We start from the raw sequence: 27,587 nt of genomic DNA, 5'->3' as shown, positions 1-27,587 counted from the left end.
TAAGACCACCTTTATTTTCAACACAGCCTTAAGTTTCTTTGGCAAGCTTTCATGAAATTTACTTAATTAGTGCTCAGGAATTGTTCTCCAGACTTCTTGAAGGACAATCAAAGCTCTTCTTTGGATGTTGGCTGTCTTTTGCTCTGTTCTCTGTCAAGTCAGTCCCACAGTGCTTTATTGATGTTGAGGTCCAGGCTCTGGGGAGGCCAATCCATGACTGTTTCAACCATGTTTTATACTTTCTATGCTTATTAGCGTGCACCACTTTATTGATGTAGAAGGTATTTTTGCTTATTCACTCTGTGCTTAAAAACAGAATAATAAAGCAACAGACCTCGAGCACAATCTTCTTTATTGGCCTGTACTGCACAGAAAACCAACTCTGCCATGTCCATGTACAGATAACAACAATAGTGAGCTGCCTTTGTAGAAACACCTGCCAATGAAAAAGCTTAAACCGCACTGTGACAATCATAATGTACTGTCCTAAAACAGGTATATAAAAACGCTAAACACACAAAAAGTCCTAAACTAATGACTCAGGAAGCTAGGGTGAATCAGAAAGAAACTTACTGCAAACATAAAAGTTTTTGTGTGGTATAAAAGTAACACTGGTGGGCTTAAAGAGTTACTGCCATACAGTTTTTTATACTTTTAGACAGGCTAGCTGTTTATTGTACCAGTTATGCTAAAGGGCTGCACTAAAGGGCAAATATGAAAGCTACCAATGTTAACTACTAATATAAGAACTAATAACTCAAAGAAATACTTTCATTTCCCAAAGTGCTGAACTATTCGTAAGCCACATGCTTTAAGCAGCCTGTTGTTTCGCCTCTAGCTTATTTATAATACATTTTTTAACGGTTTATCCCTCAATGTGTTTGACTTTTATTAGTAGTAAGCAATTAGGAGTCTCCACAGTAGCATTTTCAGATGCATGCCTGCCCCTCTGTGCACTCGTGTGTGGGTGTTTTTTCCCCTCTCTGCCTGGTTTGGGATTTGCTGGTCGGTGACATGCCTCCCTCCGCCTGGCTCCTTATAGCCCCGCGGAGGTAGGAATCCCGGACGAGTGGTACGGACATCGCCGACGGAGACCACAAACACGGAGCGGAGCGTTCCCCTTTAAACACGGTCTTATGACTACAGACCGCTTCAGACTGAACCAGAGGCTAACAGCCGAGAGCAGAAGAGGGGTTACTCTACTGACAGGAAGCCGGGGGACAGTGACTGACGGCAGGGGACAGACAGGACACAGGTCCGCTCCAGAGGCTGAATGGTCTGTGTCCAGTCAGAGAACAGTTGAACGGAAACTACCTCACCTGTCCGCAGGTACGACACACAGCTGCACCGATAGTTATCATCACAACAGAAAATTATCATGTTAAATGCATTGAGCCATCCAAAAGTGTACCTTAAAAGTGCAGCACTGACATATTTTACTTTTACCTCTTAGAGAAAGATGCATTTCAACACTTTGATCTCCAAATAAAAGGAATGTCCTAAATTTAAAATCTTACTTTTTATTTGAGAGAAATCTGCAGTATTAATCCTACATTAACTAAACTGGGTTTCGTTATTATTTGTAGTCATGTATTGACATGTGAAAATCATTTCATTGTGGCAGCTTGCCAGAAACAGCTTTTCACTCAGGATAGGCCAAATCTGCTTACCCTTATATGGAGAAAGTACTACACTGAGCATCATGAAAAGGTAATATTAAAGCTTCCCTTTTTGAGTGGTGCAGGTCTGCTTTGCTGTATGCCAGCTCGTTGTAGGCTCCCACATTTGATAACTGAGTGATCCACAAGCAGGATGCAGGAATCCCAGCGGACCCACCTGTCTGGGATGGATAGAGTGGTTAAAATGTGTCCCACTCATTCCTATAAAACATAAAACCCTTAAATAGTTGCATGTTGTTTGATTTCATTGCTGCATTGGAGTTTTTTTTATTCTTTTTTTTTCATCTTCCAGAATTTTGTGCTTTTGTCCGCGTGTCGCACCCTGTGGACACATCCTCTCGTGCAGCACTGAGGAGATGTGTCGGCTGCCAGTGGCCTCACTCATCATTTGCTTCTGGTTGGTGGAGAGAAGCTACTGCAACAACAGCCTTCAGGACAGCATGAGGGAGCTGCACACCAGGTTCGCCATCAGCCTCTACCAGACTCTCACAGAGACGGAGAACAACTCCAACTTGATCGTGTCGCCAGTTAGCGTCTCCTTGTCTCTCGCGCTCCTGCAGCTTGGCGCCAGGGGCAACACACTTGCTCAGCTGGAGGGAACACTGGGCTACAATGTGAATGGTAGGTTTCTGATATTTCCTCTTTTAAAATTTTTAAATATAGGAATGGAAATGTACGTTTTTATCCAGGTGGCATTAGAGGCTCCTTATGCTGTGTGAAAGAGGCTGAAAGAGGGTGGCCCTCAGTGCTGTTGGTACCAGGTGGTGTGGAGCAGTGCTCCTGCTGCTGTTCGCCCTGCAGAGCATAGTGGTGTCTGGAGCCATAATACCTGCCTCTACACCAACTCTAATCTCATTAACGACTTCTTCAGCTCGGCCTTTGGGTCAAGAGGTTAGGTGTTTAATTTACAAACAAAATGAAAATTACACCTGGGGATTTATCTCCACCTCTTCCTAGTGATGACTTTAGGCTCTAATTTAGCTTCCATCATGAAATAAAAAGGATTTCCACGACACCGAAAGACATGGTCATCAAAGAATCCAATCCTGAATTGAAATCAGTGGGAGAATTCAAGGCAAAGATAGCTGTAGATATAATCCCCAGAGGTGTGATTCTAGACATGCATATCTTTATGCCATTGTGACCACTGCAGTGAAAGTTCATTAAAAGCTACAATAATAGGTGCACAAATAAGGTGCTCGAATTGCAAGATGTGTTTCCAGAAGGGTTTCTTTTCAGAGCAAGCACTGAAAAGCGGTGTTTGACTTGTGTGTAGATCATTTTAACTAACTAACTAACTAACTAACTAACTAACTAACTAACTAACTAACTAACTAACTAACTAACTAACTAACTAACTAACTAACTAACTAACTAACTCGTCTGGCTGTAGTTGACAACAGCTGGGTAGAAAAAACATCTGTGTCTTCCTTTTCTGCAGATGCCCACGTACAAAACTTCCTGTCGCACTCCCAGGCCAACATGAACAACAACAGCCAGGGCATGTGGCTGCAGCAGACCTGCACATTATTCATCCAGAGTGGTGTCCAGCTCCTGCCTGGGTTCACACAGCTTGCATCAGAGTGGGCCAACACCAGCGTGGTCCGAGCCAACTTCAGCCAGCCCAATCAAACCCACAGCCAACCGGAGCGAGCGGGACACCAGCAAGGTAACCCAGACAGAGCTCCCACTAACTTTTACTCTTATGCTGACACAGATTAGGGTGGCATGGATCCTGCAGTAAAATTAACATTGATGTGGAGATTTTCAGAGTGCTTTGGTTTAATGCACATCCTGTGCATTCCTGTTTGTGAAAGCACACTTAGATCAAGTCCTCTCACACTGACCACACAACAGCAAACTAAAACTTGACTTCACTGAGATGATGACAATCCTTTTCTGCTGGGCAGCGGCTTCCTAATATGTTGGCAATAAAAACATAAGAGAGATATTATTTTTAGCTCGTGGCGTTCCTCTGCCCCCTGGTGTTAGAAAATATATTAAAGCAGTTTTAATTCCAATTTTCAAAGCAGAGGTTTCTTTGGAACCCTTATGAGAAAAAACATGAATTTCTAACCCATTTTCAAACATTTCTACAGATTGTGTTATCTGCTACATGGTCTGTAGGTCAGGTGGTCTGTACATTGACCTTCCGTTGTGCGTTTCAGATGAGTCATGGCATCTCCTGGCAGGAAGCGTCAGCGGTGAGCTGTCAGGCTCGGGCGAGGCCCAAGCAGAGGCTCTTTGGTGGGGACACCGGCCGCAGGTGGCCCTGGTCAACACAGTGGCCTTCAAGGGCGTCTGGCAGAAGCAGTTCATGTTCACCAACACCCAGAATCTGCCGTTTGTGCTCTCAGATGGGAATGTGATCAAGGTGCCCATGATGTATCAGGCCGCAGAGGTTAGCTTTGGTAAGAGGCGATGTTTCACTGACACTTACAGGCTTCAGATCCCACCCACTCTCTTATCTACCCACCCTGTTTCCAGGTGCAGATGCATTTAAAAGCTAAACCTTAATGAGGTGCTAATATATCAGTGTTTTGTTTACAACTGGTTCCCATGTGGTCTGCTGATAGAAATTTGAAAAAGTGCTGTTGCTGCTACAATTATAATTGTATCTAAGACAAAACACCACTGCAGTTTGGTGAAACTCATCTTAAAAGTCCCCTCAGGAGTTTACTGATGACCAAACTTCTTTTAACATTTGGAACTCTTAAATTATTTAGGTTGGCATTGCAGTCCCGATCATCACTTGGATTGCTTGTTTCATGCTTTGCCCCGTATCTGTTTTCATGAGAACCTTTTGCATCGTGTACTTTAAAGGAAGTGAAGAACTTTGAACCATTTCTTCATCATCAATCATTTGCTGTCATTGCACTCAACCCGTCAGATTTGATATTGTTAATAAAAGCTTTAGTTAAAAAATAAAAGGGTTTATTTCTATGTATGTGTATGTTTACAATATTATAAGCTTACATAAATACAGGTTTGTAGACCCAGCACAGCAGCCACAAGAAGGAGCTAAACAAAGCATGTAATGACCAAAAGATCTGATGGAAACTGTAAACACTTGAACTTGTTCACCTCTCTGGCAGGTCAATTCAGGACAGCGTCAGAACAGCGCTACACCGTGTTGCAGCTGCCGTACATGGGCCGCTCCCTGAGTCTGCAGGTGGTCCTTCCCAGTGAGAGGAAGACTCCGCTGTCCTCCCTCGAGGCCCAGCTCACTGCACGCCAGCTGGCATCCTGGGACGGCGGCCTGCGGAGAACCAAAATGGACATCTTCCTGCCGAGGTGCAGCAGATTACAGACTTTTGTGCTTGAAAACCATCTTTAGGTTTCGTTTAGAAAAAACGAGAAATAAAACAGCAAATTACATAGTCTCCGTCTGGTATTTGCAGATTTAAAATGCAGAACAAATTCAACCTGAGGTCGGTGCTCCCTGCTCTGGGCGTCAGTGACGCCTTTAACCCGACAGCAGCTGACTTCACTGGAATATCAGGTCAGCTTGTACGTTCAAAATACCTGTTTCAAAAGCTTTTTTGTATGTTTCATGCAAACGGCTGCTCAATATTTTTTACTCCCTCCAGCAGAGGAGGGTCTTTATGTGTCTGATGCCTTCCATGAAGTAAGAATAGAAGTCACAGAGGATGGAACAAAGGCAGCTGCTGCTACCGGTGAGTAATGTCTGTTACAATAGTGGAACAATAATGAGTGCTTATCATATAAGGTTGTTAAAACGCACTCTTTACTCACACAGCTATGGTGCTACTCAAAAGATCCCGGGCTCCTGTTTTCAAGGCGGACCGACCCTTCTTATTTCTGCTTCGACACATTAAAACAGGTATTTATCCCTTTTTTTTGCACATTTGAGCAAAACACAAAAAAACTGGCACAGTATTGCAAATCAGATTTGTACCGTCTGATGTAATCTCCAACAAAAGCACTATTTACTTATGCTTGAGTAACGTTTTCGTATATACAAGTATGGTCGACGAAACAAAAGCCTTCCACTGGGGCCAGAACCTGGAGGCTGTGGTTGGCTTTGCAGTGGGAAAATTGCAGATAATTTATTAATCATAAAGAAGTAAAATACTTCTGTGTATATGTGGAGGCAGCTGAAATCACCCTGTTTTTTAGAGATCTATTTGTCTGAAACACCATAGTTGTAAATGGACTGATACTTTTATAGCTCTTTTCTACAGTAACTGCACTCAAAGTGCTCTTTACGTCAAGCCTCATTCACCCAGTCGTACAAGCACTTCTTTCTATACCAGCTGGGGAATTGATCCGTGACCTTCCAATTGGTAGACTAGCGCATGAAGCACAACTGCTCGCAAAGCTTGCAGCACCTGGTATTCCCAGTTAGTCTCCAGTCCAAGTACGAACCCTGCTTAGCTTCTGAGATAAACAAAATTGGGCTGGTATGACTGTAAGCTATACCAACTCGTGCTTATTTACAGTATGCATATTGTGGATTTTGCATTCGTTCAGGATGCAGTGGCGTTACTGGTCCAGCCCCCTTGAGCTCAGACTGGAACATGTAGCCAAGAGTTTGACATGAAGCGTCAAGGGACGAAAAGACCAATCACTGGGTTGGTGGCAGCAGTTAGTTCATGTGATCATGCCACAAAGTGAGTGTCATGAATATGGATAAAGATATGAAATTACAGCAATAGTTTTTGCAGGGTACCTCTGTTTATCTGAGGCCAGTCTTGCTCTCTGCATGATTTTCCAAACAATCGTGAAGGATTTGAATATATTGATATGGCCACCTCTAGTGGTGATATCAAAAAACACACTAAGTTGATCTACAAAGACTGCATCAGTGCAATTTCTCCCTATATCTCTTTAATTATAATTATTAGTGCTTAACTAGCATTCCACATGATCCTTTAATGCAAAATATTTATTTGCTTTCCAATTCAGGATCCATCCTCTTCATGGGCCGAGTAATGAACCCAGCAGACCAAGCATCCTGAAACCGGCCAACCTAAACGCCACTCACATTCACCTCTACAGCAGCCCATTTCACTACTGGTATTTATTTGTGGACCAAATGGAGGCTCCACAGACACGTCAGGAAGAGGGACATTATTTTTGTACATATTTGTAAATAAAATTTTAATGTTTTTACACTTTCGGTGTTTCGATCCTCTTTCCATTTGACGCGACGTTTCCGAAACGGCCAACGTGCGTAAATAAAAGCAGGCAGACTCGCATGTTTACAGAACACTTTATTTACATGGCCCTTCACAGTGTAAAATAGAAGCTTTATTCATGGAAATACTTACAAAAAGGCCATTTTTTTTCCCACTGAACATTCTCTTTAAATAGTACTCTAGGGTTATTTACATCTTTACAGTGTATTCAAAATACTCTTTTGGTAGCGGCCTCTTCACAAACAAAGACAAGTATGGCAGATTTTGGTCCCTGTCCAAGGAGGGAGGGAGCGGAAGAGGGCTGCCCTCTGAGTCTGAAATCAACTCCTGACCTCTAGACATTATTTGTGTAAATTGGAGAACATTAAACAAGCCTGACCTAAAAAAAAAAAAAAAAAAGTTTAAAGGCTGTTTTTTTTTCATTTTAAATTACATAAATAAAGATTCTCAAATGTACACAAGTGCATTTGCTTTTAAGTGGTAAGAAGTTGCTTTGAGATTCATGGCGGAAAAAGGAGTTTAGGGGCTGGGTTAAGTTATTTGGCAGCAGCCAGCACGCTGGGACAGGCTGGCATCCGACACCTCGGTTCATCTACACTCCACCAGACAAGACGTTTGTGTTGCATATCAGCTGTTTCAGGCTAAAAGTGAAAGGGCAGGGAGGAGGGCTCCGATGTTATTGCTGATTGTGATGCATTAATGTGTCAGTTCCTGAGCTTTTTGTTTTTCCCGACTTTACTTTGAAAAAGACAGTTTTGTTTTTTTAAAGTTGACTGTCTCCAGATGCAACGATCGTTGTGGATCTGTTTTCTTCGCCGCCGCCCCCCTCCCCCGCCCCGCAAAGGGAACAGGAACTGGTGGTTTAGTCCAAAAGTTAAGCTACTACTGATATAGCATCAGTCTGCCAGGAAGACTACACGTTATTAGATTCAATGTTTCAAGCCCAATTGTTCTGATTCGAGAGTTCAGCAGTCCATCTGGTGGAAAGCAGAAGGTCAATTTTAACAATTGCGAAGTGAACGGCCGGACTCTTATCCTCCACAAATCAGAAATAACACCATGGGGGGGAAAATAAAATAAAGTTGAATCGTGACTTTGAGCAAAGTCTCTCATGAGCATCTCCCCTGGATCCCATTTGACCCTGAGTTGTCTGAAAATACAACCACACGTGCCGATATACCCTTCATTATCAGTCCAATCACACTGTCACGTGACATTACATCCACACACAGGCTGTCATCTGACCCTCTCCAGAAATGCCCTTGTTTATTTCAGCACCCCTGTCTGAGAGATAACCACTCACATTTGTTAAAAGAAAAGAAAAATCTGATGAGGGGAGCTGAATAATTAAAGGGCAACATCTGAGGACGGGTTCAGAGAACCTTCCCGTACAAACTGTCCACAGGACAAACACGTCATTGCATAGGCCTTCACCTTCACACTTCACCTGCAGCGATATGTGCTTCCTCGCTCATCTTTTTTTTTTTTTTGCAAGTCTGAAAAATGCATCTGCATTACTCAGGGTCAGTACTGTCTTTGAGGATTACTGTGCAAACAACACAAGCATAATGCTCATTAAATGAATGAAGGAGTCCAGTGAAGAAGCGATGGTTTGGGAGCTGGATGCCGCCTTGTCTCATCTCTGCAGGGGCCCCTGGTACAGTAGGAGTGGTGGTTTGAGGGGGATGTGGAGGGTTGCCCGGTTTGGTTACCAGTAAGTTCAGTTTGGGAATGAGTTCGCGTTAGAACGTGTCCACGTGGTTCATGTTAGTGGCTCTGTTGTGGATCTCTTCGAGGAAGTTTTCCAGCTGTTCGATGAGAACGCGCTTCTTGAACCTTTGCAGAAGAAGAAGCAATGACACGTGTTAACATTTGCCTTTTAAAAACAACTCTGTAGCAAAGGAGATCATGAGCAGAAAATTATGATACGTTTTTGTTTCTTTGCATTTTGTTCGGTTCGTGAAACTGCAGATGTTTTAAATGCAGACTCCTGGTGCTAGGATACAGCTGCTCTTTACTTTAAGAGAGCTTATAAAGAAAGACAGTCCCCTTTTTCTGTTTGCAGCTCATTTTAAGTAAAAAAAAGAAAAAAAATTAGGGGAGAGGTAATAACGCTCTGACATCAGAGGAGGAGGGCTGAACTTTGTACCTGGCTGCCTCTTTGATTATGTTTTGGAGGAAGATGAGCCGGGTGTCGAGAGTGCCCTGGATCTGTTTCAAGAGGAGGAAAATCTTCTCGTAGTCTGAAACAGAAAAAGCAAAGCGAACGAGGTTCAGTCGATTCAAGGAGAGCACATCCACTGAATCAAATCTTTGTATGTGTACAGCTGAATGTTAATAATAAACAAGATAAAAGGCGTTCTCACTCATAAAGGAAACTAGAAAAAAAAAAACATTCCACAGCACGTTTTCAAAGTCCAGAGTGACGTCCAATGTTAGTTTGACGTGTACGGTCAAATCAACAGAGGAGATAAAGAAAGAAAAAAAAAAAGTTTGCTTCTTTAAATTTACACACAGATACCTGCTGTTTTTCCTAGCTTTGTTTTTAAGAAAAACAGCTTTGCTTCTGGACAAACCAAAGCTTAAGTGCCATGAAAAACCACATTTATGTGGTTTCTTCTGGAACAAAAACAAGACAAAGATGTAACGAGGAAGAATGAAATACAAAGCAGCATCTTCAATTTAGCAGCCCTGCAATAAAAGCTGAAGCTTCGAATCTCTGTTTAGGTGATGATTCAATCACACTTGTGACTTTTAGATGCTACCATGGTTACATATGAGAAAAAAAAGCTCTTTAAAGTTAGTGGTAGCTGCTCTCCGTTTCTATTATTTTGTCCTCCCTGCCTATAGACCAGGTTTGGATACATACGTCTGCCAGGTTTTCTGATCTCCTTGGTGATGAGCGACCTGAGCTCATTGTTGACCTTTGTCGTCTCGGTGTGAATGTGCTTCTTCAGAGCTGAAGGCGTAATGTAGTGCTGCACCTGGTCGTCCATCAGCACCATCTCCGCTCCTCCCTCGCTGCCCAGTGGCAGCTCGCTTGGATGGGTCTGCCCGTTCTCGTCCTCATCCCTGTGCCGCATCGCCTGAGGATCCGCAGCAGTGTGGTTCTCCTGAAGGTCGGTGGGACTCGAGGGACGGTCCACCTCCGAGTCAGAGTTCCGGTCTGAGCCGTAGTGGTTCTGATCCACGTGGTTGATGATCAGGTCTGCTTCTGGTGCACCGTCGTTAACGTCCATGTCTACAGAAAGGTGGAAAAAACCAAAAACATTCACTGTAATCCAGATCGGCTGCGTAGGACGGGTCGTGCCATAACCCCACATTTTTCCTGCCTTGAGTTTTATATTCTGTGTGTTAAATCTACCCTCTGTTGACCAATTTCTCTAAATTTATGAAAAAAAAGTGCTTTTTTCTTAAGATACCATAATCACTGAATCATTATTAGGCCAGTACACTTGGTTGTACACTCGGCACTAGAAGCATGCCATCAGTCATTATTAAGAATTACAGTATTAGTAGAAAAGATGTGCGACTGTCTCTTAGATCGTACCTGCTGAGTGTCGAGGGCTCGCAGATGGGGACACTGGAGGGGTGTAGGCTCTACCCAATCGCAGCAGAGGTGACATGCACCGGCGTCTCTTTGGACCTCCGCCCGGCACGTTGTTGCTGTCACCAGGTCTCTTGCCCTTGTTCTGAGGGCCGGTCACAAACTCGTCTGCCTCGTCGATCATCATGCCCTGTAAAGAAAGTGAGGAAAATGGTACATCGGAGTGTTTTTCAGTGGTTAATTTACATTTGTCAATGTAACCAATAAGAAAACGAGAAGAGTAAAAAAGAGACTTGCCTTCTTGTCTAGTTTGAAGGGGTTGCCGAATGTGTGCAACCGTTTGGGCTGTTCGGGGTCTGCGTCTCGAAGAGGCTGGGGAGCAGCTTTAAGGAAGTCTTGGTAGTTTCCCATTTGGGCGATTGGCACGCTGTGGAGCTGGTCTGGAAGGGAAACAGATGCTTTGTCAAAAATGGAAAGAACAGCAATACATCTAACCTGCTTCTTACGCTGAAATTATGTTCACAACGTAGCATAATCACAGCCAAATAAGTGGGGAAAATGATTTGCACAGCGGGGTACCGGAGTCGTGGCCTCTGACAGTGCAGACGCTGGTGTTGAGAAGGTTTCTCCTCATTCGGCTGAGCTGGTCGAGCAGGTGGCTGCGGGGGATGTCGTACGGATTCCTAAAACTCTGAGGCTTCAGGCTCTGAGGATGACAGCAGACAGAAACACCGCTGTAGTTTCGACACCGGAGAGTGGATATACAGATGCATTCTGAGAGCGTGGACCATTTTTCAATAGCCCTCAAGTGCTCAAACCAACTACATAAAAACACAGCAATGCTATAAGCCTCAGGAGGGCAGCTGGGGAGAAGCCTGAAGAATCTGAGCACAGAGTGAGATTTCAAAAAGGAACTCCTCGCCAACTGAATCTAAACAGTCGCTCAACAGTAAAAACCAATGCTCATGCGTGTAATCATGTCAGAACAGCTCCCGATGATGAATGTGATCATGTTGAAGAAATGCAGATAATAATCCAACCCTACCTTGTTGAGCAGTGCCAGATGAAAGCCTTGAAACTCTTTGGGGTTAAGCTCCATGGGCAGGGCTGGGGCCTCTCCTGTGAGATTCTGTAGCTGCTGGATGAAGTCCCGACGCTGGGCTAGAGATATACTTCCGCCTCGCCATCGCACCTTGAGGCCAGGCTCCGGTGGCTGCTTTTTCCCAATCAAAGCGATCAGACGGTCATACTCGATTTTTGTCTGAAAATATGAGGAAATTAGGTTTTCTGGTCAGAAATGCCTTCCTATTTGGTGTCTTGATTATTGTAGCAGGAAAAAAGGAAATGCAGGAACTTAATAAGCAACACGTAAAACTGAAGATAAGATTTAAAATGCATTACAATGCAGCTGTGCAAAGCTATAAGCTGCTTTATAAGTGTTTATCCTGCTGTACAAAGAACGACTGACACAAGGAAAGACAGCTGTAATAGCATAAAACATATTTGCATTAAAAAAACAACAACAACAACAAAAACAGCTGGTGCCTAATACCAAATAACCATTAAAATAACAGTAAGTTAGAAATTAAGGATGTGATAGTATCGCTGTGACACTTTCCAACACAATAAACATTTTTGTTCTTTCGTCATAAAATGTAGCCGCTGACAGAGAATTGAACACAGAGAGAAAAGCAGCACAAAGCACAAAATGATTTATCAGCCCGTGGACTCGTACACAAGCTGCCCCCCACTCAGCCAAGAGACTTTGTTTCAGTTGACAGTGTATTGATGCAAAGTCTAAATCTAGTGGAGCATTTTCAGTTCATCTATTCATCAAGTATAACTGTGCTAACAGACGTTCTCTGCAAATGCCTGTCATGTCTTTTGAGTGCAATTTAAAGCACCCAGTAAAAATAAGTGAATGAATGAAAGAAGATGATTTGACTGACGTGGATATCGATTTTCTATTTAAAGCCATTTGTTCTTTTTTTCCTTTAACTTTTTAATCAATGCTAAAGAAAATTAGGACAATGCAAATAGGCCATTACAGTGAACTCATGCTCAAGATCCCAGTTTGAGATGTTTTGAGCTTTGTGAGGTTGTGTGTTGTCAGGAGGAGGGATGGACATGGTCAGCAACAACACTCCTGTAGGCTGTGGTGTTTAAACGATGCTCAGTTGGTACTACGGGCTCAAAGGGAGCCAAGAAAATATCTCCTACACCATTACAGAGGATTTATGATCTAGAGCGTAACCTCATGAAAAACATAACAACATGCCAGGTCGACGTGACCCACAACTATTATGACTGGGCTGCTTGGCGCAGTCGACTCCTCCTGTGCAGTTTTTAGCTGAGTTTTCACAACAATCGTCATCTCAATGTAAGGATTAATAATCAAAGCATTAATATAAGGACTATAATCTCAGCAAATTCCTGGAGGGAGACTGCCGGGACACACGAGCATAAATGTCGGCAATGACATCAGCCACTTATGTAAGTTCTGTTGTAGGCTCTACAAAGACTCCCTGAAGAAGTCCAAATCAGGCATCACTCCACAACCAGAAGCCTGAACCACTGACACAAGGCAGGATGGATCCATGCTTTCACGCTGATTATGTCAAATTCTGACTCTACCATCAGTGACTGTCGCAACAGAAATAGAGACTCATTAGACCAAGAAACCTTTTCCTAATCTTCTATTGTCCGGTTTTGGTGAGTGCATGTGAGCTGCAGCTTCAGTTTCCTGTTCTTAGCCACAGGAGAGACATCAAGTGCAGACGTCTGCTGCTGTAGCCCATCTGATTCAAAGTATGACGTGCTGTGCGTTCAGAGATGCTCTTCTGCACACCCTGATAATAATGAGTGGTTGCCTTGACCACGTCTACAAGCCTAAATGCACTGAGGTACTCCCATGTGATTGGTTGATTAGATATATCCCTTACTGAACAGATATCCCTAACAAAGCGACCAGTGAGTATAAAAATGTCATGATAAAACCAAGTTTCTTTGAAAGTTACTTTTCTAAACCAAAATTAAGATATTAAAATACTAATCAAACTGAGATAAAACATTTGAACTAAAGTGGTGTTTATCTTTTTTTCTTTTCTTATTTTTTTAATTAAGAAAACTAGAAAAAAAACCCAAAATAATCCAAAACTACAAATTACACTATAAAAATCCATCAGTGTGGACTTTAGTGAAAACAGAAAGGCTTGACAACTGACAGACACTGCAACAAGCACAGCTTTGTGGAGTAGATTTAATATTAACAACTAACCTGCTGACTGAGCTTTTTCAGGTAGGAAACCACGCTGTAGCTCAGACCATACTCCAGGTTGTCAGCTAGCAGGTTCGGTGCTCCCATGATTCTTAAAGCCTTTCTTAGCGACTGTGAGAATAACACAGCAGTAAGAACAGTGCAGGCACAGCTTCGTACATTAACAACAACAACCACAAAAAAAGCCATTAATGAAAAGTTGAAGAGTGATAATAAGGCCACTGACCCCAATATAATACGGAGGCATCGTCTTCAGGTAGTTCTCAAAGGACTGTCGCCATTTAATGGTAGGCTTGAACTTGTGCACTTTAATCAAGTCATCTGTGGAAAACAATCAAACACAGATCACACAAAGAAATTCAATAATTAGGAACATGTTTTATTAAGAAAACTGAATTTAAAAAAAAAAATAGTCATTTGTTTTGCTATTGCAGCAGATCGTTTAAATTTTCTAAAGCCCAAAACAAAGACTCCCCATCAACACCTACAGCGAGAGTAAAAATGAGGTGGATGCACAGGTCTTACCCAGAAGCGGAAGAAGTACGGGGTAGTTGTAGGGCATTACAAACAAGTTGACGCAATTTAGAGCTGTGCTGGCCTTCAGGTAACCAAACGGCTGCCCCAGATCGCTGTACTTGGCACTGTTACATACAAACACCTGAAAAAACAGAAAGAGAAAAATCAGGAAGTGAGTTGTGACATTTGAACTTTTCAATCAGCAAACAAAAACAGAACCAGCTGATGCTGTCCGAGTTGTTTTTAGGTTTCATTTTATTTTAGTGTAAAGCCACTTTGGTTTTAAATATCCTACAGAAGTAAATTTCACTTCCTTGCTTACCACTTACTATTAGCCCTACAATATCATAACGCTGCATCTGGTCAGCGTCAGGAAAATATTTTCACTGCGTGATTCTTGTAATTGCTGATATAAAAGTCATTCTGAAAGTCTGCCACCTCATCTCTGATGATGACTCATGCCAAACATGGGGAAAAAACACCAAAATCAATATACGAGTGATGAATACAGAGACAACCTTTACTTTCAGGTTCCTGCCACAAACCAGGTAAAGCTTGGTGTGCGGGTACCAGCAGAGACTAGATGTTTCGATCTAATCACATGTGCTAAAGCTCAGTCTGTGCATGCCGACGGGCTATCGAATCATCGCTTCATTTGCTGCCACCCTTATTTTTTTGGTACACTGAAAACCTGAAACCACACATCAATGTCTCAATATGTCTGAACATCTAATCAAGTACTTATCACATTGCTGTTAGGATGCATGTAACACGTTCCATGTGTGAGAGATTAAAATCCTCTTTGTCTACCTGGCTGTAAAGATTAAAAACACAGATTTCTGCTTTAATGCCAAACTTTCTTCTCAACAGCTGTTATTTTCTGTGGTTTCTGTGATGGTGCTGTACCTGCCAGCAGGTGTGCGGTGATTTCCTCTCCAAAATGTACTGTGTGAGGGGCGACGGCTCCAGCTCATACTTATCAAAGGGTACCTTGTCTATCACCATGGGTTCAGCATCCACGCAGGAGAAACGGACGTGGGGGTGGGCTGAGCGGGGAGGCTGGGAAGGTACACAGAAAGAGATACACAATGTTATGGTAAATATTAAAGAAGATCAACAACACCTGCTGGCGCCTAATAACACCAGTAGGTGTTGTTAATCTAAGCTAAGTTTAAGCAATGCGCAAAGTTGACCGTCTGAATACAGTTCGGGAAAAAAGAATCACGTCTGGCTGCTGCTTCTATTTCTACTGAAAGTGTAGAGTATATGTGTGAGCAGAGGAAAAGCTTATGAATGATAGCTAACATGCAATGCATGATCTATCATAATGAGTACTTCTTTGTTTGTTTAATTTTGATTACAGCTCATCTGTGCTTGGGCTGTTGCACATTCGTGTAGCTGTGACATCACTGCAGCCGGTTTGACGTCACCCCTGTGTTATCATGAGTTAGTCATTGTTTGCTATGGAATAAATGGTTAAAGTTAATAAGAGTGTGGCACTGTTACATTAGTGTGACTGATTATTCTTGTTAAACAAACAGGAAGAAGAAAAGTTGTTTAATGAAAGTGACAATGTGTGGGGCTGAATCCTGTAACTCCTGTGGAGGAGTTATCGTCTAATGGCCACTGAAGGCACATTACAGCTATAATGGATTTGTTTTGCCTTTTAATAAACATGAAAAAATAAACTTAGTAAGTGCCTTTCTTTTTATTGTTCTCACATTTTTTCTATTTTAAGATTCATAATCGAGCATACGGCTACTTTGTATCACTGCAGGCTGCTTCTAAAAGAGCGTCAGTCCCCACTGACTCCCACTAAAATAACCAGTGTTAGCAATTAAATTATGACATCTACAAAAGCCTGATACAAAATTAAAACAAAAAAACAAAAAGAACAAACAAACCCTGTAGCCATTTATCCCCTTCATAACAAAATTACAGAGTTTTGTCTTCTTGTACTTGCTTGTTTGCTAGGCCTCACCTCAGCTAATATAAGTCAATGAACTGAACCTCTGGGTGATGTTTTCTGCTGTTGGAGACCTTAAGAGCATTTTTAAAGGAAGTATTTTATTTATCAGGAAGTTTGTACTTCCTGAGAGAGTGAAATGTTGAAAACTTATTAGTCTGTTCCTTAGCACAAATTAGCCATAAAACTAGCCAGACACTGGTTAGCACACCACTAAGGCCAACATGCTAAGCAAGCATGCTAGCCGTAGCTAATAACACTATACCAGTCTTGTAAATATGGTCACTTTTTGGCTATTAACACTTATATTATTAAAAAATAATTAGGAATAAAGTACATCTTTGTTAAGTTTTATAGAATTATAAGTGTATTCTGCTGTCAAGAGTAAAACTGTCCAATATATAAATACAAGAAAGGAACTATAGGGCTTTAAAGTCTCTTCTTTAATATTATTTTTACCTTTTTGGGCTCTTTTGTTCTGTGACATTATATTTATTTTACTAAGCTAGGTTGTCATTTCATTAATCTGCTGCAGTAACACAGATTATGTATTGCATAAATTGACAGATACCGGTTTCTTATCTCATATTTCTGTCGGTTCTTCTGCAACTTTCTTACCAATGTGGGGGAGTTCTGGTCTGGCCAGAAGGCTTCGGGGATGGGCCAGTGCCCGATGGGAACACCAGTTTTAGGGTTAGGTCGTACGTAGATCAGCTTGTGACAGCAGTGCCAAGGCTGCGGACCAGACTTCACCACTTCAGCTGGAGTGTCTGTGCAGGAATATAAGCAAAGCAAAACAAAAAACAAGGGGTTTATGAAATGCAGCATGAAACAAAATGCATCAGACAAGTGTGTCAGCAGTTAAATATGAAAGCAGGAGTTTAAACAGTGACACCCACCAGATGTTTATGAAAAAACAGGAAAGAAAAGCTCAGAATGGATTAAAACAAACACCAAGTGGGAGAGAGCAAAGAGCTTCTCTACTAATCAAACGCATGCAGCACAGCACATGTCAAAAAGCTCCTTTTATAATAAAAGACAATTCAACTTGAGAAAACCCAAAAGCAAACAAACAGAGGTGTGTCTTACCTTCTAGCGGAGGAGGGTCAGGTCCCGTCTTCTCAAAGTTTATCACTACTCCACTCTGGATTTTCTGCACCAAAGACTCCAGACACTGATTCAACATACGCTGGGAGAACACACTGTAAGAACGACCTGTAACGAAGACACACGTCTGTAAGTATAGATATCCCAAAACACGAGCGAGTCAATGGTGTTGCTAAAATTAAACGTTTTTCCTTGGTTGACTGTGGATCATTTCAAATGTTTTTTGGTTTAGCCGTTTAAAAGCTTAATTAATAGAATTTGTGGGCCAACTGGGAGCAGCAGAAACAACACGGGATGCATTTTCACCATGCTTTCACATTTTGTCAATTTCCTAGCAAAAAGCTGTCTATTTAGACCCTCCCACTTAGATCCTGACATTATAATGTGATTTTTTCCCCTCCTAATTAATAATAATTTGTTGTACTTTTTAGAGCAGATACTAGAAACCAAATTAAGAAATAACATCTGGCTTTAAATGTTCCACATTTTTCGTAAGCTAGTTTCTAATTGTGTCTTCTTTGCTTTGTTTGGTGCAGGTCAGACAGTGTACAGTGGGTCTATTAGAGCTTGTCTGCTAAAAGTTGCATGCTGCTGCTGGAACAGGGTTAAGACTGAATTGCAGACTAAATGAGCCATAAAAAATTGTGAGTCAGAAGAGGGAAAATACAGAAGTCTGATAATTCTGTTGATTGGTGCCAGGGTAAAAATAGGAAAACAATCTAACCGAAACTAGGGGGAAAAAGAAATTGCTACTTGCTGGGTCATCTCATTGAAATGTTTGCATTTGGCGACCAACTCGTCCAGAGGTCGAACGTGCACCACCCTCAGTCTCTGGGTGATGACTTTCAAACACATGGTGATCGCACAGGTTACTTAGTGGGATGCAACTTGTCTCCAAACAATTGCGCTCCGACTCGGGCTGACTGCAATTAATCTCAGAGAGATTGACAAAGGTTTGGAAATAATATAGATGCAGACAGACTGCATCAACCCGAGTCAGTCTGCAACAATGAACGCAACTTGTCTGCAGTGTGTCTTTTTTTTCTTTTTTTTTTAACTTCAACCCATTGAGTCACAAACTCATAGCAGACCGACTCCATCTTATTACATTTTATCTCTACGTTGACACACCAAAGTCTCTTTGAAGTGTTCGTACACCTCGTCTTAGCAGCAACCATTTCAGACACAATCTCAAGTTCATTGCATGCAATAATTTTAGTCATGCCGGAGTCTCCAGTAACTGATTTCTCTGGTGTGACTGTAGCACAATTAACCAAAAATTATAAATAACTTGAGCTGAGATTTCTCAGACCTTTTTCCAATGAAGAGCTTCATCGAATTCTTCACTCATTCTAGGACTAGACTTAATCTTTGTCTCCGAAACTTACAGATAGAGACACAGAGGATTAAAAGTTCCCACTAAAACTTGTGTTTAAAGAACAAAAACTGCAGCAGCAGCAGTTTGGTGTTTATATAATGCACCTCAATGTCAGAGAAATCAAATGAACAAGAATAAAAGGGGTTAAGAAGGATCACTACATTACACTGTTTATGAAGTGCTTTGCTACTGGTGCAGTGCAATTTCAAGAGCTCTCTTCTTTACATATTGCTCATCTTTGTGCAGCCATATCAGCCATTTACACTACATGCAAATAGTGCATTTGCATGAAATGTGACTCTGAAAGGTCAAAATCTCTCTTTGCTGTTTTTGTCACGCCATCAATCGCATGTGTAAAATTAAAAAAGTCAGAAAAACCATCTTTCAAAGCTACAACTGACTAGTCTAACTTAGCCTTCCTGTCATTCAACTTCACCTCGAGTGACCTTGTTGTGCACCCATTCACTCGCTCATTTCAATAGGCTGTGGCTTTGTGTCAGGTCTGCCATCAGCAGTAATGGACAGGCAGCATGTACTGTAGACTGCCGCTGACAATGGACCTGTGTCATGTTCTGCATTCAGCGCCACCGGCTGCGACACGCAGCTTTGGAGTCCTCTGTTCTCTATATGTGTGCATGGGTTAATCTTAACCTGCCATCAGCATCATTCTAGTTCGTTCCTCCTGCCAGCTGCTTCCAAAACAAAGCTACGTGAGGAATGGAGACAGAGGGGATAAAAGTCTGCTTCTATAAGTGAATGTTCTGGCAGCCGGACTTTGGCTGGAGATGGGGGGATTACAGATCAAAATCGCTGGCTAGAAAGTCTCTTGACAGGACTTAGGCAGGACAAAGGCAGTCCGATTATGGACCAGGTGGGAAAATCTAGTCATTCTAACCTTAATCAGCAATTACTACCCAAGTACACTTAAACAAAGCACTTAACCCTTCCACAATAGCTCCAGCAGGGGTTAAAATAAGAGCACAGTGTAGCTGCATTGGGCTGTTAAAACACAACTCTGAATATTGAGCAAGACAGTGCCTAGACACCGCTCAGGGCTGTCCCCTGTTGAAGTGGGCTCTGCTTTAAAATTTAAGCTTCTGACACTTCCAAGAGGAAAACATCTGATCTGTTTATTTTTCACTCAGAATAAGGAGCTTTTACTTCTGTAGACTAAACTGAAGCAGTAAAATGGTTTTCTTAATCTTAGGCTGTTCATGCTGTCATTTAAAATGTATGTCTACAGCCTACTCTACCTGGCTTATGTTATTTTGTTTAATTGCGTAATTCCTTGTATGCTGGTTATGTTTCCATGCGTGATACAATAATAATAATTTTAAAAAAACAAAACAACAACAACTCCTTAACATCACCAACTTAAAGTGAAGTACCCGACAAGCACTTCAGACTGCATTACCCATGGTGCAGCTCTTCCATAAAACCTGTCCTGTCTTTAAATGCTCTTAAATCATCTTTGAAACTTCGGCATATAAAGCATATGAATCAGTACATAAACTCCAGAGCTACAAAAGGCAAACCGAGTGTACTTAAAAGCTGAGAAATGCCTGTCAGAGCTGATCTGTAAGTACACAACAACCAGCAGCTCGTATCAGTCCGCCTACCTCCAGTGACCTCACACATGGGGGTGATTGGAGAATCGTCAGACGGGACGCCGCCGAGGGGCTCGGGCTCCACCGAAGCGTTGCCGGAGATACGTAGCACCAAAGCAAACAGACGCTGGTCCCAGCGAAACGGCTCCTTCGTCAGCTCGCTGCCCGGCAGCGGCGTGGTCAGAGGTAGATGTAGCTGGACAATGAAACAGATCACAGGATGAGATGACAGACCTGCGTTAGAACAGATTTACTGTGTTGCTGTTCTCTCTAATATCGCCGTTTGTTTTAGGTTACTGTGGGGAAACTTGGGCAGTAAATGAACAACACTTTTACGGCGGTATTGATAAAGTGCCTTCATTTACAGGGTATTAAAGTGGCACGGAGGGCTCAGCTCGCACTTCTAACCTTGCAGTTATACCCTTTGTCATAATTTGGGCTAAAGGAATTTAAAAGTAACTGCCTATATAATTTTTGTTTGCATAGGTTGAAAACATGACTGTTTACTGCATTTGTAAAGAAAAAAAAATAGTGCATTTTCATACCGAGCAATGATTTTTCTTTATTTTCTACATTTTCAAGATCAAGTGTTTAATCAGTCAAAACAGGAAGTGCAATCAATGATTAAAAAGTAGCTGTTTTAATAAATTCAATAAAAATGCCAAAAATATTACTGGTGTTGGACTCAAATGAGACTCTTCATTGGTATTTTTAGATTTTGATGAGAATAAATTAAGGTTTTTGGGTTTTTTTCTGCTGAATGTGTCAGCTGGGGAAGTTGTCTTCCTTGATGTTTTAGGACCAAATGATTAATCAATAAGTAAGTACATCAAACTTCTCTGTTTCTAAGACAATAATAACAAAGCTACTGATAACACTTCTAAGCATGAAAAGTAGCTTTGTTATTATGTGAGTGGACAATATGATAAAGCACTTCACAGTAGAGCTTCTGTGGTTTAAACTTTAGCCATCTTAATCACAGTCAAAGGACGAGGGTTTGGTAAAGTTTGACGTGGTGCGGTTAGACTCCTAAAGTATCACCCAAACAAACAGAACGCTCTCCTGATTGGAGATGCAGGCTGACCTCATCTTGGACACCGCCGCTGCTGGTCAACTTGTTGCCGTCTGTAATTGCGATGATGATGGCAGGTTCAAGGAAAAAAGGATTCCTTCCCTAAAAAAAGAAAAGAAAAAAATAGGACATATTGAAGACTAAATGAAAAACGAAACCATGCCGAATTAATTCAGCATTCAGACTCCCAGAGGCAACTTAGGGTCACCCTGCACAAAGAAATGAGAAAGACACAAACAAGCTATAAAAAACAAGACACAAAAATAGGGGGGCTGTTCTCACATCTGTTAAAACTGCTTACAAAAGACGTGATCACCATTAATACCTGTATTTAGCAAGTGTGGCTTTATGGCCTTCTGCGATCCGACGCATAAATAAGCACCGTGAATGCATCATTACAAACAGCAGATAAATTACACGGGACATATTTAAGAAGCGTGTGAAATAGAAAACCTTGACTCAAAGGGAAAACAAACAGAGTAAGAGTTCAGTATTTAGTGTCTGCAGTATATGTTCACTCTATACTCCACAACAGCAGAGCTCATTATCCGAGGAGCTACACGAAACCTCTTTCCTGCTGGACCCCATGATATTTCATGACATCAGCGCTCCACTCTGATGAAATTAAACTGGAGCAGCACTGCATTTATCACTGTGCATCAGCCTTGTGGGATCTCCACAGAGCCACTAGGTGAGGTAATAGCGTAAAAAGAAAACAAAAAAACCCTCAACAAAGACTGACAAGTGCTGCCAGCAAACCGGACTTCACTGCAGAGTCACAGTGACTCCATAAGGGCCTCCTGTTCTGACAGCAGAGCCATTATTAATGGACGTGGAGCCACACTGTTTGGACTCTACCTGTAGGCTGCGCTTTCTGCTGAATGATGCATCTGTCCAGTCACATAAACGGCCCAAAGTAAACAGAGCAGGATACGACCAAGACCCCACTGTGCTGCAGGTATCCATGACAACCTGGCAACCCCCCCTCAAAAATTCCTTCATGATATCGAGCACTTAGTTGGCATGCTGACTTGATGATCGGGCTAACTTGCCAGTCAAGCGATGAATTTATCCATGTCATATCAGCTGCCGGAGCTTTTACTCGTGCTTAAATAAAGCCAAATGCGACTACTAAAAATAGATGACACATGACGACAGCCTATCAGGGGAGCCGGTGTAAGAATAAAGCGTTTTGACAACTTCTCAAAATGTGCCCAGCTGCTTTTCATGTAAAAGACAAGACAGTATCTATATATTTTGGGTAATTTGAAAGATAAAAACAAGTCATCTGAAGACATCTCTTTGTGCTTTCAAAGAGAAGAAAACACAGTGGGCATTTCTTATAACTGGTTAATGATGATAATGAGATATTACATTAGTAAATGGAGAAATAATAGGTAATTCATCATGTTTAAGACCCGTCTATGCAGTCAGCTACCGCTACTGTGATGTGCTTTCCACAATGCCATGATAATGGAGATCCATTAAAGCGCCGGCCATCACTCCAGCTGACACTCTAACTTACCACCAAACAACACTGGCCATATCATTTCTTCACGTTCATCCTTTCTTCTGCTCTTTCATTGCTCTTAATGAAACTGATCAGTGTCAGGATTACCCGCCGGCCGTCTCCCCCCTCTACCTCCATACCCTTCTTCATCTCCCAGGGGAGAGTCGTTTCAGATGCCTGGCAACCTGGAGCGCTCTTTGTTACTGTAGACTGAGGCACTCCAGGGCAATATTAACTCCCCCATCTCCCCCCGTTAACCCCCCAGGGCTCCACCCGCTGGACGACATGGAGCACTGACTTATGATACAAAGGGCCCTTTAAATAAGAAAACAGAAGAAAAGCGCACACACACACGGTCATTTTAGATGTGTTTTCATGCGGAAGTGCCCTCTTCCTAGTTCCCTTGAAACGCTTCTCTGGTTAAATGGTAAACCCTCACTTAAAAGGAAATGTAACTAAACAGAAGACAGCAGAAACAGCTTACGGGAGTTATTAAGCACCACTACACTTGTGTAATCAGTTAGATGACGTACTGAAAGGTTTTTAGATTTTGACTCAAGTTCATTGATTCCTCTAGCTTTTAGTGTTACCAGCATTTCCTGCCCACACATTTGTTACGTTAAAATATCCTCTAGGAGTACCAAACACTTGTGTTGGGCTCACATTTTAAATTACAGCCCATGTTCACAATAACTCCACTTTTGTAAAGGACATACTAAGCATATATAAACTACATACATGCACTCCATACTAGTAATTGCCAAGCCTCCTGCTGGAAATAGGCAGAAGAGGGAGAACTAGTCATTAAATTATAGCCACTGTCAAATCAACCTGTAATTAGAGGTCAGCAGTGACAGCGCGGGACGCAGTAACCTCGACCTTGGCTTGTGTGTTCAAAATCGGACAGTCTGACGGTGTCGCTGGTATTTTTTTTTTTTTTTTCAAACGACCAAAGAGTGTCTGACATGCATTATGCATGCTGCATGTATGCATTACCTGGGCTGGTAGGGATCTTCTGTTTATTACTCAGGAAATGCCTAATTAAACATTCATTACTGCTCCCATACTCCCCCACTTACCTCCGCACAGGAAAACAGATGTCCAGATTCTGTATCAACCACAAGCGTGCAGATTCACCTACCACTCTAACTGGGTATGGGCTAGACTTCACAGCTTACATTAATAATGACCACTTTGTTTCATATGCAAAAAAAAAAAATTGCATTTCAGTTTCAACGCTGGCCAGGAGATGAGAAAATCTCAAGAAGGTGAGATGCTGAATAGCAAGCAATATGCTTTCTGTTGGCTTCAGCTTTTCTTTTTCTAATGAGACTAAACCAAAGTCAAGTTTCTCTGGTCACTTTGTCCAACCCTGCACAGCTAAAGGCAGATCTGAACATCTGTTACACATGAGTCAGTGAGCTGGCATAAGAGTGGTGGTCTGAAACTTTATCATGCAAATCTACGTTTAGCTACTAATACTGGATTTAAATTGAAGAGGGAACTTGGCCAGCATCACGCTGTACTAGCTCCAGACTTTGTGGGCTTGGAGAATATTTCTTAGCAATACTGAGTCTGAATGAGTTTTATGTGAATAGCTTACAGCTGTAAATCAGGCCCACTGTGTCGTAAAGCTGCAGTATGGAAATCTTTCTAAGCTGCACAATACAACTGGAATAACATCGATAATTTTAAAGTAAACCACATTTTTCCGTCAGCGTGTATCCAGGAGCTTTTTTCAATATCCTCACATTTGTGGTCTTGTTAGATGGATCCCCATTTTTGAAGCAGACTTGAGCGAAACAAAGAAAAGGGCGACAGTCTTCAACCTCAGCATCAGTGAGCATTCACATTAACCAAAAGATAAAAACACAAGAGTATGTTCATCATGGTACGGATCCGTGGTACTGGTACTGCTATATAGCGCCTGTCGCCTCACTTTTGAGCACTCAAAATACTTTTCACTACATCTGTCAATCACCCAATCAGAAACACACGCACATTCATACAGTGCTTTTATCTACAGCTAAGCACTTCCACCAAACATTCACGCACACCCACTCTGATGGATGCATCGGGGGCAACAGGGTTCAAGATCTTGCCGAAGGATACTTTGACACATAGACGGGAGGAGCTGGGGATTGATCCGTCGACCTTTCGATCGGTAGATGACCCGCTCTACCACCTTGCCCAGTGATTCATCATAAAAGCACAAAAGTCCTCTGACAGGCTTGAAACTACATAATTTAGACTGACCTGGTTAAAACTGCAAAAGTCTTATTCCAAAGCTCTAAAATAACTCCCAGCTTGATTAAAATTATGTTTAGCTTTGTGTTTACGTGCACACACACCACAGAGTGGCCAGACCATTTATGAACTAAATAATAGATATAAATATTAGAACCACCTCTTATAATAATCCAGTGCATTTTAACAAACTGGCCATAAAGCTGAAGTGACACAAGCCTACACTAGTTTATATACAACTATATATATATATTTTTTTAAAAGCATCTAGCTTTCAGAGCATATTTGTGCAGACAGAGCCTGCAATAGATCCTTAGAGTTTCAAAACATAATGCATTTTCTTGCTTAAAAGCTCATTTACAGGTGTAATAATTCCATGTCCTTGATGAGAGCAGTGACATATGTAACACAAACTAAAGTTACTAATCAATGATGGGGGAAGAAAGAAAATAAGAAAGCTACGTTGCTCCTGCTGCTTGGACTTGCTGTCATGATTGTGTCGTATGGCTGAGGATGTGTGGGTCCACAGTATGAAAGTGGTTGATGCTTGTAAGACTGGGAGATAGCAGAAAGGGGTGGGGTGAGGGGGGGTAGGTGGGTGGGTGAAGTGGGTCTGTTTGGGCATTTAGCACTTTATGAGCCTGATTTCTTCTCCACCTGTTTCATTGCTACATACCTGTCCATAGTTGTCTATCCCAGTCACTAATCTATTGAGATTGAGTAAATCAAAAGCGTTCCTCAAGGATTGGCCAATAGTTGTGAGTCCAGTTGCTTGGAGGTTCCTCAACTCTGTCATGAATGTGGCATGGCTCTCTTTCCATCCAGCCTTTAAAAAAAACAAAAAAAACAAACCCAAACAAAACACAACATAGCAGCTGGTTAATAACATGCACAAAGCTAAATAACTACCCCACTGTTGTGACCAGCAGGCAACTTCTAAGGAAACTAGTGGTTAACTTCACTGGTTTTATTGAGAGTCTGAGCTAATAAATATCTAAATAGGTCGCTTCCTCTCTATCTGCCCAGACTAATAATTTGACAGCACTGCAGCCACAGGACGTTGATCCGTTTCTACCAGGCTGCTGCGCTCGGCTCCAGATCAGAAAATCGCAAAGTAGCAAAGTCGCAATGTGTGCAGTGACTAAAGTGGCAATTTGGTCTAAAGAAGTAAAGTAGGCTAGTCTGTCATCCCCGCTTCTCCTCCTCCTCTACTCTCCCTCCCTCCTAGATATCACCTCGCTGTATAAATAACACCCAGAGTTCCTTGCTGCTCACATTGAAACAAAATGTCGGCCATGTTTTAAAAGGGGTATGAAAGCTCCTCCTGAAGATTTTTCTCTACACAGTTGATGTAGTGATCACAACGTGGTGCAGCGATGGAAGGACAGTCAATCTGCGCAATGTAAAGCCGGACATGACCCGAAAACAAACTCTACCTTTATCCCGAACGGAACATCTTCAAAATTTACCAACATATACCGGTCCCCTCGGCTCGCCGGATCTCTCCCTCTGAGCTGTGGAAATAGTAGAGAATTATTTACGGTTATCGAGAGATCAGCTTTGACAGGCGAGCTTGCAACAGCAAAACGATGAACTGAACTGCATTCCCGCTCGGGATCTCTCAATATTAATGTGTCCCGTGGTTACAGTACCTTCATAAAAGTCTCAACAGCGCCTTTTGCTATGTCCAGATAGGTAGTGCCCAGATGGGTGCGCTGGTTCATTGAAGCGGACGTGTCTATCAGAAAAAGTAAAACGGGCATTGTGATGGTAATGACACGTTCTGCATGGACTTGGTGTCAGTACAACCGGCCAAAACGGAAAAAAATCTTTTGTTCTCCTGCCGCCTGTATCACCTCTCAGCTAGCTAGCTAGCTGGCTAACTGTCTGTCTCACACATTCTTTCAAAAAAGTGTAAGAATAGTGAGTGTAGAAGCCCTTTCCGGGCGAACTAAACTAAAAACCTCAAACCCTAGGGGCAGGTTATGGATTCACGAGGGATTTTGATAATTTTTACAATATTTTGTAAATATTCCTAAGTTTCATAGTAACAAAGTTCCCCCTCACAGTGAGTCCCTGCTTCTCCCTACACTGAATGCGCTGTGTCTTGTCCACTGGTTTTAACCTAAGCTCCGCGCCTGACCCCGCCTCCCAAGCGGTCTTGCAGTGTCACGTGTATATACACTCTCTTCTTATTGGCGGTCTCAGGCTCCTCATTACCATATCCAAATAAGGCCAAAGCAGACTGTCTCATGCGCATGCTTGCTTGCCCGAGAGGCAGGAATGCAAGGAAAATATTCTGTACATACATTGTGTGATAAAGAATACAGCATATGTGGCGATGCGCTCTTTTATCGGAGCCTTACCGCAGTTTGTTGAGGTGTTGTTATTTAGGAACAGGCATGTGTCTGCTCTTAGATCTGATTACATAATCAACATTTACTTCATCCTATGCGCGGGCGTGGGCTAGTGTGAAAGACAACCCTTCAAGACTATAGAGAGATAAACTGGAGGCACTA

The 27,587-nt window shown here is 42.2% G+C and overlaps 2 protein-coding genes across 5 annotated transcripts; one reads left to right on the top strand and one right to left on the bottom strand.

The window, feature by feature from the left end:
- Positions 1-1,063: 1,063 nt before the first annotated feature.
- serpine3 (serpin peptidase inhibitor, clade E (nexin, plasminogen activator inhibitor type 1), member 3) lies at positions 1,064-6,817 on the top strand. Of its 4 annotated transcripts, none has more exons than XR_013902171.1 (9): positions 1,064-1,329; positions 1,972-2,300; positions 3,121-3,348; positions 3,848-4,090; positions 4,775-4,973; positions 5,081-5,189; positions 5,273-5,356; positions 5,440-5,523; positions 6,609-6,817. XR_013902171.1 is itself a non-coding variant. In XM_026145001.2 (9 exons), exons 2-9 carry the CDS (start codon positions 2,036-2,038, stop codon positions 6,659-6,661), a joined length of 1,257 nt encoding a protein of 418 aa, XP_026000786.2. In that variant the 5' UTR covers positions 1,064-1,329; positions 1,972-2,035; the 3' UTR covers positions 6,662-6,817. The 4 variants fall into 4 exon arrangements, 3 of the variants coding, with proteins under 3 accessions (XP_026000786.2, XP_026000785.2, XP_080146494.1); XM_026145001.2 differs by having other exon boundaries at positions 5,081-5,181; XM_026145000.2 differs by having other exon boundaries at positions 5,081-5,181; positions 5,270-5,356.
- An 86-nt stretch (positions 6,818-6,903) lies between these two features.
- Positions 6,904-27,164, bottom strand: ints6 (integrator complex subunit 6). The gene is made up of 18 exons (XM_026144707.2): positions 26,721-27,164; positions 26,505-26,582; positions 25,745-25,894; positions 21,324-21,413; positions 20,252-20,435; positions 17,237-17,362; positions 16,766-16,917; positions 15,088-15,240; positions 14,191-14,323; positions 13,892-13,986; positions 13,666-13,776; positions 11,434-11,649; positions 10,968-11,094; positions 10,686-10,828; positions 10,392-10,578; positions 9,711-10,082; positions 8,991-9,084; positions 6,904-8,677 (listed from the first exon to the last, which is right to left on the bottom strand). The coding sequence occupies exons 1-18, from the start codon at positions 26,829-26,831 to the stop codon at positions 8,584-8,586; spliced, it is 2,616 nt and encodes an 871-aa protein (XP_026000492.1). The 5' UTR covers positions 26,832-27,164; the 3' UTR covers positions 6,904-8,583.
- Between the last annotated feature and the right edge of the window lie 423 nt (positions 27,165-27,587).

The sequence above is a fragment of the Astatotilapia calliptera genome, chromosome 16 (genome assembly GCF_964374335.1).
Source record: "Astatotilapia calliptera chromosome 16, fAstCal68.1, whole genome shotgun sequence".
In the NCBI taxonomy this organism is placed as follows: Eukaryota; Metazoa; Chordata; class Actinopteri; order Cichliformes; family Cichlidae; genus Astatotilapia; species Astatotilapia calliptera.
This window is presented reverse-complemented; position numbering and strand designations above follow the sequence as displayed.